Source organism: Bufo gargarizans, chromosome 6 (genome assembly GCF_014858855.1).
Source record: "Bufo gargarizans isolate SCDJY-AF-19 chromosome 6, ASM1485885v1, whole genome shotgun sequence".
Classification (NCBI taxonomy): domain Eukaryota; kingdom Metazoa; phylum Chordata; class Amphibia; order Anura; family Bufonidae; genus Bufo; species Bufo gargarizans.
The window spans coordinates 383,816,966-383,835,601 of record NC_058085.1 but is presented as its reverse complement, the minus strand read 5'-3'; the positions used below and the strand labels follow the sequence as shown (position 1 = coordinate 383,835,601).

Here is an 18,636-nt window from a genome sequence, read left to right as displayed (position 1 = left end):
ATGTAGCAATTCTGCCTCAGAGTCCTTGCTGATAGCAGCACCAACCTGTTTTCATGCCAAACAGGTAGCAAGCCTTCATCCAGACACAAGGCTTCCAGATCCCAACACAGAGACATGGCTTCTGAGCCCAGCTGCCTATTTAAGGACAGCCAGGTGCTGCCGAAACCCGGACCAGCATTTAAAATCCGGTCCGGTACTTGACTTCACCTGGCTGTAAATCAGCCCAACAGCACATGCTGGGAGGAAAATACCTGTCTTCCCAGATGAGACCTCTCACTGTGTCACGATATATATTTATAATTTTTCCTTGCAACTCTGAGCCGTAAAACATTTTTATATTTGTTTATGGCGCTGTGTAGGGGGTCATCTATACTTGATACCATTTTAACGTATGTAGAACTGTTTGTTCACTTCACATCAGATACTGATGATCTATCCAGAGGATGGATCGGCAGTAAAAAACAAACAAACAAATAAATGCAGAATCCCTTTTAGGATGAATATGGCACTACAGAAAAGTCTTAGGCCCTTGTTTAATATTTTCTATAGATTATCATGCAACATCTTCTTCAAGTTCCCTAAAAAATGCAGCAAAACACAATTTAACTGCTAAAAAACCCATGTGTGACACGAACCTCACAGCTCAGTATAGATCGGAGATGTTCAAGAGACAGAAGTGTTAATGCTAGCTCTTTGCCCCTCCGAATGTGATGGTTGTATATTAATGTGTTTAGTTACAGCTCGGTATGTCATGATGTGTACAGTTAAGGGTGGGTTTCCATTGGCCTTACTGAATTCCCTTTATAGGTTATAACAAAATATAACAGAATTTTAGGACAAAATACAAAACTGAAGCTCTTAAGAGGCAAACTGTTTTGCTCCGTCTTAATACATGTCTATGGGTATATATAACGGTTCCGTTATACACGACGGGAAAAAATTGTCCTGTCAACGGGAACCAATCGATACCGTTGTGACCCCATAGACATATATTAGGACTGAGCAAAACAGAATCCCTCTTAAAGGCTTCAGTTTTGCATTCCATCCTAAAATTCTGTTATGTTCCGTTATAGCTCTGTTATAATGGAACCTATAACTGAATTCAATAACGCCAATGGATTTACACAACCCTATTTTCAGGCAGATTATCGGGAACGACCGTTCCTATGAATGCTTGTTTCCGAACAATCTGCCCATCTAAATGTAACGCCGACCACCCGATGAATGAGGGGAATGCTTGTTCGTCGGGTGATCCTGTCATTCATGCAGGCGCCATCAATCATCGTTCCTGGGCAGCAGATCATGAGGTCTAAACAGTGATCTGCTGCCCAGAAGCAATGATTCTGTGTGAGGACGAAGGATCGCAATAGCGACCGTTCATTCTCATACTGTGAATTTCTGCATGTAAATATGGCGGTCTCCTTTACTTTTCTTATCGACAGTCAGTTGGTCGTTCATTGAAGGAGACCAGCTGTAACATGGGATCGTGTAAACCCACCTTTACAAAGTGAGAGGTGCCATACTTATGGAATGTGACTAGAACAAATGTCCCTATAGTCTGTTTATTCTGACACCACAATTTGTTGTTTTTTATTTCTAGGTGTTGTCAAGGTCAGCCATTGTCCAGAGTGGTCAGAAAGATGTTGATTTAAGCAGCTGTAAGTTTGTGCATTGGCCACAAGTATTGTGTTCCCCTTGGGAAAACTTAGCAGCAAGAGTCTGAATTCACTGCAGTGCCCCCAGAGGAAAAATTGAGCATTACAGTGTTCATTCAAATCAAACTTTTTATTTTTATGTGAAACTGGTCCTCCAGAGCAAATGATGAGGATCCTGAACAGGGGTCCCTACCTCAATTAAAGAGGTGTGCCAAGGTTTTTAAACTTATCCCTTATCCACAAGATGGGGAAGAAGCATCCAACCAAGTGGTCCGATTTCTGAGACGCCCACCAAGTCCACCCAGTGAAGTCCATTCCCCTGTTTATGCTTACGCACTGCCACTTAATTGATTTTCTATGGAAGTTATGAAAATGGCAAATTACAGCCACTTAGCTATCTCTGGCAGTCGCATAGAGAATGAATTTAAAACATGCCAGCGCGAACTGCCGCCACATTCATCTGAGGGAATGGGACCTCCGTTCTTGGAGCCCAAGTTCCCTCTCTGAATTAAGTTGTAGTGCACCTGTTGGTCCTCCACTCCATTAATTTGTATGGGACTGACAGAGCTCTGTATACATTAGCTCTACAGAAGTGAACGTAGTGGTGGACTGACTGATTTGTTTTTTATCACCTATCCTGTCTAGTAGTGTGTGTGTGTGTTTGTGCTTTAAAATATGTTATTGTGTTAACTGAGGCTAAAGCAGACCTAAACCAAAGCCCCTTTTGGGTTTATTAATATAGATTTGTGATCTTGCAGAAGCAAAACCTGAGGATGCACTGCTGTGATTGTGTTAAAGGGGTGCTATAAAAATACTTAAATGGTACTTTATTATAAATATATTCCCAAATACCTTGCATTAGTAATGATGAATAGTTTTGTCTAGGGAGCAATGAGAAGGAGAAATAAAATGGCCGCTTTCCTTTTTAGTACAGACAAAAACTGTCCTAATCACACAGCAGGACAAGTAAGGGCCCTTTCACACCTGCGTTATAGTCTTCCGGCATAGAGTTCCGTCGTCGGGGCTCTATGCCGGAAGAATACTGATCAGGATTATCCTAATGCATTCTGAATGGACAGTCCGTCCTTCAGGATGCATCAGGATGTCTTCCATTCCGGAACGGAACGTTTTTTGGCCGCAGCAAATAGCGCAGCATGCTGCGCTTTTTGCTCCGGCCAAAAATCCGGAACACTTGCCGCAAGGCCGGATCCGGAATTAATGCCCATTGAAAGGCATTGATCCGGATCCGGCCTTAAGCTAAACGTCGTTTCGGCGCATTGCCGGATGCGACGTTTAGCTTTTTCTCAATGGTTACCATGGCTGCCGGGACGCTAAAGTCCTTGCAGCCATGGTAAACTGTAGTGGGGAGCGGGGAGCAGCATACTTACCGTCCGTGCGGCTCCCGGGGCGCTCCAGAGTGACGTCAGGGCGCCCCAGGCGCATGGATGACGTGATCGCATGGATCACATGATCCATGCGCATGGGGCGCTCTGACGTCATTCTGGAGCGCCCCGGGAGCCGCACGGACTGTAAGTATGCTGCTCCCCGCTCCCCACTACTACTATGGCAACCAGGACTTTAATAGCGTCCTGGGTGCCATAGTAACACTGAAAGCATTTTGAAGACGGATCCGTCTTCAAATGCTTTCAGTACACTTGCGTTTTTCCGGATCCGGCGTGTAATTCCGGCAAGTGGAGTACACGCCGGATCCGGACAACGCAAGTGTGAAAGAGGCCTTACTTCAGAACTCTGAGCTAAAGAGCTGCCTCATCCTCCTCTCTCCTTGGGAGGTGGGGATGTGGCTAATGAGCAGCAGCACTTGTCTGCAGTCTCCATTACCGCAGCCCCACATTACCACAGTCTGTCCTGTTAGTCCTCTATTTACTTCATGTATTTCTCTTGAAATCTATTCCCACAGAGATTCAGCAGAAGATCTTATCAGCTGTACTCAGGATAATAATTCCTGACAAACTGAGAGGAGAATGAGGCAGTTCTTTGGCTCAGTGTTGTGAAGTAACTTGTCCTTCTGTGTGATTAGGACAGGTTTTGTGTGTAATTGTAGGACGGCGACCATTTTAGTTCCTCTAGTGATTGCTCCCCAGACAAAACGAGTCATTCTAACTAATGGAAGGTATTTTGGAATATATTTATAATAAAGTACTGTTTAAGTAGTTTCATTTTCTTAATTCCTGGAGAACCCCTTTTTTAATGACCTGCCCCTTCTGATTTCAGTTTCAGACTCTATGCAGATACTGTAAATCGCCATTGACATCAATGTTTCCACACCTATGGCCACTATTCATACTGCTGTATTTGAGTTGGTTTCATACAAGTTCTGACAAAAATCATTAGTAAGGGAATGTTCTCACAGCAGATTATTTCTATGGAAATTTCCCTGCAGAAGACCCTCAGGTTTCTGATGAGCTTTTACTTTGGGACAGAACAGTCCACTGCTTCAGGGCCATTCGATGGGGCTAATCTGTCGTGGACACCTGTGCAGTGTCTATTTGGAAACGTCATGGATTCCCCATGGGGTTTTTGGCCTGGTATTCTCATCACAAACTGTGCAGAGGGAACTCTGTGTGGGTGAGGCGACACATGTCCATCCAGTTTAGACTTACCAGCTGTGTTGATTCAGAGAGAAGCCAAAAACTATTTTGATGTAGAAGCTTATTTTCCTTATCCTAGGGATAAAAAAAAAAAAATCCTGATAGAAAAGAATTCCTTCCTGGAGAAATGTAATCAATCTCTTAATGGTGACAGCCCTATAGCAGGAGTACTAACACCTCATTGTCTCTTTGCAGCAAGGAATGGTTCTTTCTCCTTGGATCTCCCAGTGTCTGCTGACATGGCCCCACGTGCTGATTTGGTTATATACAGTCTTTTGGGGAACGAAATGATTGCTGATACAGTCAGTCTCAACATTGAGAAGTGCTTCAGAAATCGGGTATATAACTCTATAGCGCCTACCTTCTAGAACGTATAGCAAGGAGGTGAAGTAGATTGTCTTTGTTCATATTGTTTCAGAATACAGTTTTCTAACCAAACTGTTCATGTATGTTCCACAATCAGATGTCTCTATGTAGAGCTTTGTCTAGTAGATTGATGGCCATGACACCAATAAGAAATTGTTAATGGGGCCACCTCTCCGATCATCTCATGCTCTTTATTGTACTGTTTACCTCTCATGTGGTAGAGGAACCTTTTGGGTGTCATCAGTTACCAGGATTTTTCTTCATTGCTCTGTTCATATATACATGTATCATTTTAGGTTTCTATGACTTTCTCAGAAGAAAAGGTAGCTCCAGGTTCCACGGTTGATATACAGCTTTCAGCAGACCCAAATTCATACTGTGCACTGCGTGTGATTGATACCAGCCTCTTGATTCTGAACCCCTATGAACAATTCTCAGCAGACAGTGTAAGTAGTCAGAAAACATTCATCTACTTTCAATTATGGGCTGGTCAGTGTGCAAAAATGTGTCTTGGTTTATGGTTGGCACTGTTGGGGATTAGTGGTGTGAGGCAGAACAAATTTTAAGACCACATCTAACTTGACCACTCCATTCCAGATCTACAACTCTGTCATATTTAATCCCTATGGTTACCGTGTGGCTGATTTTAACGCAGAAGACCCAGCCCCCCCCTGTGAGGACCCAGACAAATTGGTCTTCTACAATGGAAGATACTATGTACCTGTGAGCAGCACAACAGAAGGTGACACCTATAATAGTCTAAAGGTAAGTGGGTTTCTGCCGATTGAGGAGCAAATGGCTGACTAGGTTTACATCTTGTTTACAAGATTGTCTATTTAGATCAAAAGAGGTTTCAGTTTTGGCCCCAGGGACACATTCTCCCTTGTGATGCTGGAAAGAAAAAAAAAATACAATGTATGAAAGTAATCTCTTAAACATGATGTAAATCTAGCCTTCAGTATGAAGGGTAAAGTAAACTCCAAATTTTGTATTGTGATTTTATGAAAGCTGCACCACAAGTATAGATTGAAAAAAAAAAATTGTAAAACTTAGCATTTTTTTTTTCTCTGCAAAGAAATTATTACTTGGGGCATTTTTCTCCCTTTTTTCAGGCAGTCGGGATGGTTTTTGGAACAAGTGTCAGGGCAAGAAAACCTGAAGTCTGTGATAAGAATCCACCAGCTAATGTCTTTCCAGGTGAGTTGCCTGGTTTTATCTTTTTGTTTACTTCTGTGAAAATATTCCAAAATTTTCATAAACAAATTCTAAACTTTCCATCTTGTCATAGCCAGAGGTATTGGCGCTGGTGTCGAAGCTTTAAAATTTGCCAGTTCAGAATCCAGAGCTGACTCTACACCACAGGAAACTGTTCGAACAGACTTTTCTGAAACCTTTTCATGGGTTATGTTGACTCTTGAGTAAGTATCTTCATTTTAACTACATGTCAATCTAATAACCTTTACAAGAATGTTTTTTTTTTTTTTTTTTTTTTATATCTTTATCAAATTTTCAAATTTCACCAGTTTTTTGAAAGCTTGACTAATTTGAAATTTTGGTAAACTCCAGAAAGTAATCCAGTGTATTTGCTTGGATGATGGTACAGGTGGTTTTTCAGAGATGTATACCATAATGGGATTCCCGTGGGATCCAAGTGCCTCCTCTTTGCCACTAAATGTAATTCTACGGATTCTATTTATTGTTAGAAATTGCAACGTCGTTTGGTCGCTCACTATAGCGTGCAATTGTGGTTGAAGTCGCTAGTGCAGTCTTCTGTGATACCCACTCAATTAATGAAGATGAGGCCTCCACTCCATGACGGTGATGTGGTGCCAGATGAAGGCTCAGCAGTCAGATTAATCCAATATGCAAATCAAAGGCACTACAAGAGTATGCTCTTCAGTTTCAAATTTTATTTATATGTATAATGTACTCAGATGCAGTCAAGGTTAATAAGATTTGGAACTGAAGAGCATACATTATGAAGAGTTGTTTTGCAGGTTGGATTAAAGTTTTTTTCCGAGACTTTGATATTGATGACCTATTCTCTAGATAATTCAACAATATTGGGTCGATAGGGATCCAACACCCAGCATGATGCCAATCCTGTGTTCATAGCAGTCACTGGAAACTATTCACTATTAGTGTTGATCACGAATATTCGAATTGCAAATTTTTGTCTCAAATATAGGTACTTTGAAAATTCGTGAATATTTAGAATATAGTGATATATTCGTAATTTAAAATATTAGATTTTTTTTATTGCAAATTTTCATAATGCAATTTTTTTGTCACATTTTTTAAATTGCTGAGTATAAAAACATGATTCCTCCCTGCTTCTTTCTTGTGGGCCAATGACTCATTGGCCCACAAGCAAGAAGCAAGGAGGAATCATTCATGAGTCACTTTAAATGGGAAAAATTATGAATATTCTAAAAAAACTAATATATATATAATCACTATATTGAATATATTAGTTTTTTCGAATATTAGTAATATTCTAAAACAAGAATATATAGCTAATATTCGAAAAAATGAATATAGAGCAATTAAGCTAATATAGTGCTATAATCTTTGTCTAATAGTTGTAATTTTTTTTTTTCTCATCTGAAGTTTGGATTGGAAACATTTTTAAACTATATTGAAAAAAAAGATTATAGCACTATATTAGCTAAATTGCTCTACATTTGTTTTTTTCAAATATTCGCTGTATTGCTATATATTCTTGTTTTAGAATATTACGAATATTTGAAAAAACTAATATATTCGATATAGTGCTATGACTCATTGGTCCACAAGCAAGAAGCAGGGAGGAATCATGTTTTTACTCGGCAATTGAAACCTTTTTTAATAAAAATTTCACATCATTACCTTGTTTCCCCCCCCCCCCCCCCCCCGAGTAAGAAAAAAAAATCGTTGAATATAACGGATATTCGAATTCGCGAATATTCTACAAAATATTCGCGAAATATTGCGAATTCGATTATGACCTCTGCCGCTCATCACTATTCACTGTATCCATTTATGGGACTGGATGCAGAAGGCTCTATCCAGTATGTAGTGGCCATGCCAGCAGGGCTCTTCACTTCAGCTCCCATTTCAAGTGCTTCTGGCTTAATCTACTTTTATAGTTTTCAGTGGCTGCCATTAACAACTCATTGGTGGGGTTGCCTTTACAGGAGTCTGCTGTGTATGGAGAATACTATGGAAACTGAACATGTATGTAATTACTCTAACTTCAGATGAAAAATAACAAAAAAATAGTTGTCTACCTCCTTATGGTTTTCCACCTGATTCCATTGCCTGGATACAAAGATCGGAGTAAAAAAATTATATTGTCTTTGTAAACGAACCACAGAGTATTCACCTCCCCTGGCACTTTCTAGCTCTCTTGCCTGGTCCCGTGCCAGTATCTGTATATTCAGAATTTTCTGTCCTTTTTGTTTAGTACTGAAGGCCGGGCCACTCTGTCAGAGACTATTCCAGACAGCATCACAAAATGGCAAGGAACTGCTTTCTGTACCTCTGAAGAAACGGGTTTTGGTATGACCAGAAATCCAGCTAATATCACAACATTCCTTACATTCTCCATGGAGCTCTCTTTGCCATATTCTCTTCTCCGAGATGAAACCTTGACTGTGACAGGAGTTGTACGCAATTACATGGAACAGAGCATCAAGGTGAACAAACTATTTCAGTTATAATGGTATTGGTAGCACGGTCTTCTGACCACATGGTGGTTCCTTGTGCCAGTTACTACATATAGTTCCTTTTCTGCCACTTTAGGTCCAGGCTACTCTGGAGAACTCCAATGCATTTACCGCTGTACTGAAGGACGGTCAGCAAGATGTCTGTGTAGCTGCCAATGGTAGGACCGCCTATATCTGGGAACTACAACCAAACCTTGTTGGTAAGAGCGGCGATGCCCATGTATTTGTGCCGACCTAAACTTGGGAATTCCTCAAGTTCATACTTAGGATTATTTGAATGTGTCCCTTCCACAGGTGAGATCAGTATTACTGCATCTGCTCAGACCAGTCATATTGGCGCGTGTGATGGACCAAATGATGCTTCACAGTCTCCCCGCAAGGACACAGTTGTGAACACTTTTATTTCGGAGGTAAGCCCTGAGTGTAATTTGATATTCATTATTATTATTATTTTTTTTTTTTTTTTTTTCAGGATTTGTCATGGATTTCACCCATTGATATGAATTAAGATGCACACCTAACAGTCATTTTTGCAGTGGACTTAAACTAATGGGCAGCAGGGCTGGTTTTAGGTGGTCACAAACTAGGCATCTGCCTTCAAGGCAGTTACCCATAGACTGGACCTCCCCGGAAAAACCTGAATTTTACCTATTTAACCCTTTATAGAAATTCTGTGAAAATGTCTAATGATGGAGAGAAAAACTGTCATTTTATTGGAAACGGGAGGGGGGAGACTGCATGTAAATATTGCTCTCCAAACAATGAAAGGGCAAGGTCAGCCATTCACACTTAAAAAATGGATTAGGTCAACGGCTATTTCTTCTGAACGAATATCCACAGATTGGAATGGGCTGCTGAAGATGGTTTGGGTATGTTAAAATCAAACTGCCCAATCCTTCTTTACTCTGAAATCTGCTGTTTGGAGAGAGTTGAGGCACTAGATGGTTGTGACTAGAGATGAGCAAATTTCTCAAAAAGTAGATTCGGCTGGATCGCCAAATTTTCAGGAAAAAATCAGTTTGATCCGAATTTATTCGTGGCGAGTCACGTTAAAAAAAACGGCTATTTCCTGGCTGCAGAGAGCCTGTACAGGGCTGTAGAACACTGTGCCTTGCAGTAACACGCATAGGGATTACTGTGAGTATGACATGCAGATGACAGGCGTCGCTCTTAGAATCACTGCACACTTGAGTTATTTTGTAATTTTTGGCCCCATAACTGCCCAAAAAAGTGAAGTATGAACTCAGCCTCACAGGTCAATGTTAGTGCCAGGTATAAAGAACCGTGCAGAGGCCCAAGATCCTACTATAGTGTGAAAGAGCGCACTCCTTTTACAGTCGTCAGCTGATTCCACATGGAGTTCTACAGAACCTGTTCTATTAAACGCTGATACAAGTAGAGCCCCCTGACAGAGTGGAGAGGGGGTCAGCAGTAAGTTTGTGTTGACGTCACTGATTATTTTGCCCTTCCTCTGATCTGTCAGAACAATAACCCCTGTCTGTGGAGCATCCGCCTTCACTCGGTCAGCTTTTCGTCAGTAATCCATCAATATTGCTAAAGCCCAAAAACAAACAGGAGTGGATCCAAAACGGAGATGACACGTGAATGGAATATTTGCATGTCTTCTGTGTTTTGTATCCATTCCTGCTTTTGGCTACCAAATCATAAGCAAATTCTGATAGCTGATGCATCAGGCATTGGTGGGTCGAAATCCTGTCTGATCCACCCCTGATTCATCTTGACAAAGGGCAGTCTTTCCACATAACTATAGCCCCCACCGCACTAAACACCCACTCTGATGCCACACTATTGGCAGGACAGCTTTTCCAGGGCAAACTCTGCCAGTTGTGGCCACAAATCCAGTTTGGATGCGCAGTAGTCCAGCGGATCTTTAATGTGGGATGGCAGGATGCTGTCCAAGTATGCCACCAGGTTTTGCTCCCGGTCTAGCTGCTGCTGCTAGTGAGTAGTTTGTTCACTAGGGGGGTGAAGAAAGCTGCTCATCAGCGACTCTAGACTCAAGTTTCTGCTGCTGGAGCTGTAACTGCTCCTACCCCCACCCTGCCACAGCAGCCATGGCAGAGGAACGTGAGCACAGAGGGCCGCCCGGTCAGACCTGTGAGAGGATGGACAATTGCACAGATGGGCAACAGCCAATGTACTACATAGGATGTCTCTATAGTAGTTCAGTTTGTCCTCCCTCTCAGTGGGTGTGAAAAAGGACCCCATTTTGGACCAGTAGCGAGGGTCCAACAAGGTGGAGAGCCAGAAGTCATCTCTCTGTCGAATGCTGACAATTCAGCTGTCACTACGCAAGCAAGTGAGCATGCATTGGGCCATTTGTGCAAGTGACTTGGAGGGACTCTCTGCCTCCATCTCCACTGCATACTGCCACAGTGTGTCTGGGTCCTCTGCCTCGTCTCCCTCATCGCCCTGTAGCTCCTCTGGCTGTTCCTGCTCATCCTCTCCTGTCACCTGTGTAGAAAAACACATTGCTTGTGCTCCAATGTCCTCCTCCTCTTCCAGTTCCGCCACCACAGGGCTCATGTGGGTCATGTGGCTTACCAGCATCTGTTCCAGGACATGAAGCAGTGGAATGATGTTGTTCATACTGCAGTCCTGGCGACTGACAAATAACATGGCCTCCTCAAAGGGCCGGAGAAGACGTTGGGTGTCACGCATGAGTTGCCACTGGCTGACAACAAAGTTACACAGGGGAGTACTCCTGTCCGCTTGGATCATCAATAAATCATTTATGGCCTTTCTCTGTTCGTACAGTTGGTCCAACATATGGAGGGTGGAATTCCAACGGGTGGAAACGTCACATATCGCCTATGTTGGAGATGCCGTTCTGCAGCTTAAGAAGGGTGTTCTTTGTGGTGTACGCGTGGCTGAAGTACATGCAAAGTTTCCTGGCCATTTTTAGGATGTCTTGCAGATGAGGGAAGACTTCAGGAACCGCTTGACAACCAGATTGAACACGTGTGCCATGCAGGGTGCATGGCTCAGCCTTCCTTGACGCAGCGCCGACACCATTTTCTTTCCATTGTCGGCCACTATGGTTATGATTTTGAGTTGTCGCGGAGAAAGCCAGGATTTGGTTTCTTGATGAATCACACCGAGCAGTTTCCCTCCTGTGTAATTCCATTCGCCCAGGCAAACTAGGTGCAGAACAGCGTGACATGCCGTGTTCTGCACATGAAAAAAAAAACACCCCAAAAGTCTGTAATTTTCTCACTTCACCACGCAATGGCTAATAAGCCCCTTTTTTCCACTATTACACACCAAAAAAGCGCTATAGAACATATGACTGCACCGCTGAATGGCAAATAGGCCCTTACTTTTTTCCACTTATACATGCCACAAAAGGCTTTAGAACATATAATTGCACCGCTGAACTGCAAAAATATATTATTTTTTTTTGCCACTAATACAAGCCAAAAAAGGGCTGTAATTTTCTCAATTCACCACATAACGGCTAATAAGCACTATTTTTCCACTAATGCAACCAAAAAAATGCTTTAGAACATATAACTGCACCGCATTAGGGCAAATAAGATGTAGAAATATTTCCTTGTCATAAGCCCTGTTAATGGCTGTATCAGACAGCACTTGCACCCCAATAACAAGAACGGTTTACTGGAATTACAGAGCTGTATAACGGCAATTTGAATCCCCAGTCAGTGCAGCAAGGTGTAATAGGATTGTTCCTATTACCCAGGCTGTAACCTCCCCTACTAAACCCTGTTCTGCTTCAATACTGTGGAATTATTCCTCCCTATCCTTTCCCTGAACTTCTAGATAGAAAAATAAAAGTTTTAAAGTCTTTCCTAGCACTGTCCCACTTTCGCCTGCTGACGTCTCAGCCTCGCCCATCTTGGATTCTGCCATTTTCCACTGTACTTCGTGCAGGCAATCTATAGGGCTGTGACACCAGATGTTAGGTACCTTTTTTTTAAGGCTAGTCTGGGATCTATGGATCTAGATCTTTGTGTGTGCTTGCATCACTGGGCGGCTGCTGTTTTGTTCTTCTACCCACAAAAAATTGCAAACAACTGCAAAATTGTCATCTTTGTTTTTTAGTCTGAAGGAATCCGTCAGGAACGGACTTCAAGTAATCTAGTCTTCGTGGAAAGTAAGTAATTACCCCAACATCACTTTGCATCAAACTCCTCACTTTACTATTAAATGTCTTTTTCAAAATTCTGCTCCCTTTCATCTAAGACTCTTGCTCCTTTTATCTTTTTCCTTTTAATGATTCCAATTTAACCTTTTTAAAGACACAAACATTCAGCTGCCAATCAGTATAACTCCTCCAGAGGATACAGTGCCAGGCTCCATCACTGCTTACATCACTGCCATTGGTGAGTATTTCTGGACATCTGCTATTGTACAATGATAGAAATGCGCCTCTAGTGTTCTTGCCCCTGTGGGTGAATGTTTAGAAAATAAATGTCCATAGAAATCACAAGACTTCTATACGTTTTCGTATTAATTCACAAATTCCCAGAATCTGAGCTTTCTGTAGGTGAAGTATGTGTTTGTCATAAGGCTTATTGCTACTAAACCTGGTTAGCACTTCAGCTCTTAACTCAAATTTCTTAACACGATGAGTTATCTTGAGACAAAAGCCATTGAAAAACAATTGAAGGTGTTTGCTTAGATTAGATAACACAACTCAGAAAACAGGAGTGTTAACTCTACTCCATCCGTAGTTCTGAAACTTCAATGACTCCTCAATGTTACCTCCCCAGGTGATATCTTTGGACTCTCGGTACAACACCTTGAGAATCAACTCCTGCAACCCTATGGTTCTGGTGAACAAAATATTGCTCGCATGGCTGTTATTCCAGATGTAATAGACTATTTGAATTCCACTGGACAACTAAAGGAGGAAACATTCCAAAAGGCAAAGAGTTTAATGTTAGAAGGTGAGTGGTGGAGCCCGTTAATTCACCGTACATCTGTGGTCTTGCAGAAGAATAGCTCTTCATAGAAAACTTTTATTGTAATCTTCTTGTGTTTTTTTGCTTTTCAGGATATTATCGTCAACTCTCCTTCACTTCTGGTGGAGCTTATCGAACATTTCCAAACTCCAGAGAACAAGTTAACTCTTTGTAAGTAAAGTTATTGCTGTAAAATTAAGATCCACTTAAGTAACGTATAGCTAGGATATGCGCAATTATAGAACTTTTTTGGCCCCCTATAGGACTGAACTGGCTTTTCTGTTGCTTGCTAGGGCTACATCGCGACATGTGTTGCGCAACAAAAACAGTGCAACTACATTGCAACATTAGTGTCGCACCAAAGTCGCCCAACCTATTTTGCAATGATAGTGAAGGGTGTCGCACTGACAGTCACACAAAAATCCAACTTGGATGAATTTTTTGCAACTGTTGTGTCGCATTCGCAGTATGTCGCAGTGAGACACCATTGACTACCGTTATAAAAATTGACGCATTAATTTTGTACAACAAATGTCACTATGTAGCCCTTGCCTTAAGGCTACTGCCCATGGTTTCAGCAGTCCCTCTGGTCCCTGTTCGTTCCTGTGAATATTTAGAGGTATTCCTACTTTAGAACATTTATGGTATAGTCACAAGATTGGCCATACATATCTGGATGTGGGTTCCACCTCTGGCAGATGCAGGTAGAGAATAAATGGAATAGTTGCATGCATGTTTGGCAATCCCTGAACGAGTCTATGGGAGTTGCAGAAACTACAGAGGTGCTCAAGCATGGCTGGTGTGAGCAATAGAGCATAACAAAGATTGTCTGCTCTGATTTATCAAATGGGAGGATGTTCAGTATTTCTAAATTCATGTCAAATACTGATTTTTAGGAGTGAAGGGTTATTTCAACCCCACCCCACCCCAATGCTTTTATTTGCTATGAATTGCCACGTGACCATTGAAGTGGCTGTCCTATTGTGATAACTTGTACCTACAAGGTTAGGTTGGGTATAAGTGTCTGGGTGGGGGCATTCAACTATCGGGAATAGAGGCCTGTGTTTCTCAGCTGCAAAGGAGCAGTGATGCTCGTGTTTTACTACTCAATTCAACGCAATAGAACTGCCAGAGATCGCAGAGTACAAAGTCTCGGCTGAGTTTGGCAGTGCCATAAATTTGAATTTGGTGGACCATTCAGGGGATGAGTTGTTGTATCGGGACAACCCTTTCTAAGGATCTAACGGTACTTTGCAATTGTCCGAAAGATGGGTGTTGCTACGTTTTTTTATTTTATTTTTTGTCTGGACATTGCCCTAAGGCCGTGTGGATTCACTAGGAGGTAATTTATTTGGCAGAGGACTAAACCAGAGAATGGAGTGTAGGAGACTGTGTGTTCCTCACAACAACTCTCACAAGTAGTTATGGACTCCCTCGAAGAAAATCCCCCATGTCGCTACATAAGTAGTCTATATTAGCAGCTGACATAGATGGGAGACACTGGCTCATAGTACCAAAGCAGTAGGGAAGACATCTTAGCCTGATGTGACAAGGCCAGGGCAGGTAGGTTAAGTCACAATGCTAGACTAGCAGAGGTCAGGATCAGCCGCAGACAAGCAGATGTGGTCAATAAAGGAGCTGTTGATGCCAAATGTAAATGGAATAAGATATCTTTGAGAGCACGCCATAGCGGTAACTGTTTGTCTGCAAGTACACAGCCATGACCTCGTCTTCCACTCCATAACAATATTTTTATTAAGGTTCACGATTTGGACTTTGTGCACTGAGATTAGGTTTGGTAAAGGGCATTTACAAGTGTCTGTCCGTGTGTCTGCCGGATCTCCCCCTTACCAACTGCAGCTCCCAAAGACTGATCTAACTGTAGCATAATGATTTATTATGCAGCCCCTTCATATCTGATTGAGGGTCTCTTGTAGTAAATTGTGAGCTCAGTACAAGAGATTTGCAATATAAAATGACTACATCATAAAATACTATGATACAGTCCATTCCGGGGAGATGTGGTCAGTCCTGGAGATCTGGCAGGCACATGGACCGTGTTTCTATGGCCAATTGGTTTGTGTGAATGAGCCATAATGGAGAGACTGTCATTAAAGAGAGATTCAAGTAGGTAAAAGGTATCCCCTATCGATCATGAGAACGGCCTGTTGAAATGACCGGAGAAGCCAGATACACATGCATGTGGCCACTCCATTCATTTCTATGGGAGTTCTGGAGATAGCCAAGCGCTCTACTCGGCTATCTCTGGAACTTTCATAGAAATAAATGGAGCAGTTGTGCACATGTGCGACCGGCTGCTCCGGTCATATCAGGGGAGCAGCAGGGGATACACAGACCCCTTTCTTGTGATTGATGGGAATCCCAGAGGCAGAATAATTATCTGATAGTTATCCCCTATTCCGACCACAATACCCCTTTAAGCGCAGAACGCACTAATCTTTCAAATGACTTGACTAACTAAATGTGGTGTTCCATCTGCAGCGTGACTGCCGCCACCTTTAGGACATTTGAAAAATGCAAACAATATATATACATTGATGAGGACCGACAACAGCAAACCTTGATCTGGTTGGAAAACTCCCAAAGACTGGAAAATGGCTGCTTTAAAGCCCAGGGAACTCTATTCACAATACCGGTGAGAAATGACTTAAGTCAATAAAACATACTGACTTATAAGGGCTACTGTATGTACACCTTTGGGGGAATTATTTTTATTATTGCATTGTACTCATTTTGAGCTAAAAATATATTTTTTTCCCTTATATGGAGCCCTTTTTCTGTACAGGGCTGAGATGCTCTAATAGCAGGATCTGACTCTTGAGTCAGCTTTGTTGTGTAGACTGAACTGGTGGAGTTTCAGATAAAGTGGAATGGCAATGCTATACATATAGATAAGACTATGTAGATGGCTCCTCTACAACTCCTCCATCTCTGGGGGAAGCACCGTTAACCATTATTTTCTGGAAAGTTTAATAAAGAACATTTCACTTAATTCCCATTCATTGCAGCTGTCATAACGCCCAAACACCTTGCTGTTCAGTCCATATGATTGATACATGAGGAATGTAAATTATCTGAACATAGAAAATTGTATGTATTTTAAACAGGATACGGACACGGACCGTGATGTCTACTTTACGTCTTTTATGGCCATTGCACTTATGGAATCTAAATCTCAATATAGTTTGGGGGTAAGTAACATGTCTGACCTGAATTAATTTGGACTCTATAGTGTGATTAGGCATGTAAATACTAAGTGTGATATTTGCTTTTATTGCAAAATAGTCTTCAGAATACTGAAGGGGAAGAAAAAAAAAACCTTGAAATAGTTAAAACTGCTGGGGGGCAGCGATTGGGAAATAACAAACAGTAATTTGTATCTGTGTGGTTTTGCGGGTTTTGCTGATGTGGTAGTGTTTATTATTCAGTATAGTAGAGTTTCATTCTTATATATAGAGTTTTCCAGGGAAAGGAGTAGGGGTGCTGCCACAAGTCGTGGCTGTGCTGCTCTTTGGAATGCGACAAAAAGCATCAAAAAACTAAATTGGGTTTTTGCAATTGCATACCTTCGGTTATTTAGCATTTTTCTCCAGCAAGGGAAAACGCACAGCAGACTTAGATTACATTAGGTCATCAGTATCTAATCAATGGGGGTCTGACACCATGCCTAGGCCATGTGGCGTCAGTCATCAGTAACGTGGCCTGGGAGTAGCTCAGCCCCATTGAAGTGAATGGGGCTAAGCTGTGATATCAAGCACAACCGCTATAGAATGTATGGCGCTGTGCTTGGTAATCAGGCAGAAGGCCGTGGCGCAGGACTCGCAGGAGCACCGCTGCCTTCTCAAACAGCTGATCAGTGGGGTTTCTGGGTGTTGGACCCCCACTGATCTAATACTGATGACCTCTCCAGAGAATAGTTCATCAGTAAAAAACTCTCCTTTAGGCTACATTCACACGGCCGTTGTTTTGGTCCGCATCCGAGACTCATATACTTCAATGGACCATCCGTTGCTCCTATTCTTGTCAGATTTGTGGACAAGAATAGGAATTTCTATAATGGGCGACCCGTTCCGCAAATTGTGGAAGGCACACGGGCAGCATCCGTGTTTTGCGGATCGCAAAACATGACATGGTCGAGTGAATGTAGTCTTAAAGTAACTTTATTTTGTAATTAATGTAATTTAGTTTTGCTGTGCGTGATTTTACTTCCCCTTCCCCCCCCCCCCCCCCTCCTCTTTGCTGGAAGAAAACGCAGGTTTGCTGTTGCAAAAACGTATACTTTTTTGGGGGGGCTTTTTATGCTGTATTTTGCCACATCCAAACAGCGGCACAGCCGTATTGTGTGGCAGCACACTTATGATCCTCCTTATACCCTCATCAGTATTGTTCATTCACGTGTACCTCTCAAGTGTTTATTGCTCGCGCGTCTTCACATTCATGCATAAAGCTCCAGTAGTGTTTGGTGCGGCTGCAGTCCGCTCAGTGGAGCTTGCGTTTACTATCGCTGTTCTCTGCCAGCGCTTAAAACAAACATTTGCACGGCTGACGTGACTAGTATTCCAAAAAAATTCTTAACTGCTTATTCACTGGAAAAATGTGCCTTTTTACGACTGCCATGAAGAGGCCTTGTTCTACAGCACAGTGGTGTAAGTAATGCAGGAATATCTCCTGCCACCTGGCTTAGCTCCTGCTCTAACTGCTGGAATCGGAGGAAATTCCAATCCCTGTTCTTTAAAGGGGTATTCTCATGTGGATGTTTTATGGTGCGGGTCCCACCTCTGTTACCTGTTCCTCAGGACTAAGCCCTACCATGACACAACACACCCCACATGCGTGGCTTCCTACGTATTTAATGCTATGGGACTTCGTACAATGGCCGAGCTAATATGCGGCTATATTTTGGAAGTCTGATGGAAGTGAATGAAGTAAACCATGTAAAAAAAGGTGTGACATCCATTCAAGGCAGGGCCCTTATTTGGAGGTGGATCCTCTACCTATTGCAATAAATGTTCAGATGAGAAAACCGGTCTAAAGTTGTCCATACACATTCTTTTGTCGGCAAAACCATCTGTCGAGGAATAGTCGGCAGCTCTGTTCTCAGAGGATGTCGGTGGAGACCAGGATCGGGTGAAATAGTTTTTCCCGATCCTTTTGTTCTATGGGGAGATAAACAGTTGCCAGAATTGTCTGGCAGCAGCTTTCTCCTCTCTCCCGATAGAATACACACGCTCGACGTTGAGGGAGACAGCATAGATAGGCGTTGGCCGAACGATTGGCTGACAGCTATTGAATGTGTATGGCCAGATTAACTGTTTGAAAGTGACCATAGCAT

General features: G+C 42.3%; 1 protein-coding gene across 2 annotated transcripts in view; it reads left to right on the top strand.

The window, feature by feature from the left end:
* Positions 1-18,636, top strand: part of LOC122940336 (ovostatin-like) — a 55,031-nt gene that overhangs the window by 24,212 nt on the left and 12,183 nt on the right. For both annotated transcript variants that reach the window (XM_044296957.1, XM_044296958.1), the window contains exons 13-27: positions 1,601-1,658; positions 4,460-4,602; positions 4,927-5,076; positions 5,228-5,395; positions 5,743-5,827; positions 5,919-6,048; positions 8,076-8,307; positions 8,414-8,537; positions 8,632-8,747; positions 12,421-12,472; positions 12,618-12,701; positions 13,092-13,268; positions 13,376-13,454; positions 15,786-15,939; positions 16,412-16,495. In XM_044296957.1, coding sequence (XP_044152892.1) covers positions 1,601-1,658; positions 4,460-4,602; positions 4,927-5,076; positions 5,228-5,395; positions 5,743-5,827; positions 5,919-6,048; positions 8,076-8,307; positions 8,414-8,537; positions 8,632-8,747; positions 12,421-12,472; positions 12,618-12,701; positions 13,092-13,268; positions 13,376-13,454; positions 15,786-15,939; positions 16,412-16,495 — 1,836 coding nt within the window. The remainder of the gene's footprint in view (positions 1-1,600; positions 1,659-4,459; positions 4,603-4,926; positions 5,077-5,227; positions 5,396-5,742; positions 5,828-5,918; positions 6,049-8,075; positions 8,308-8,413; positions 8,538-8,631; positions 8,748-12,420; positions 12,473-12,617; positions 12,702-13,091; positions 13,269-13,375; positions 13,455-15,785; positions 15,940-16,411; positions 16,496-18,636) is intronic.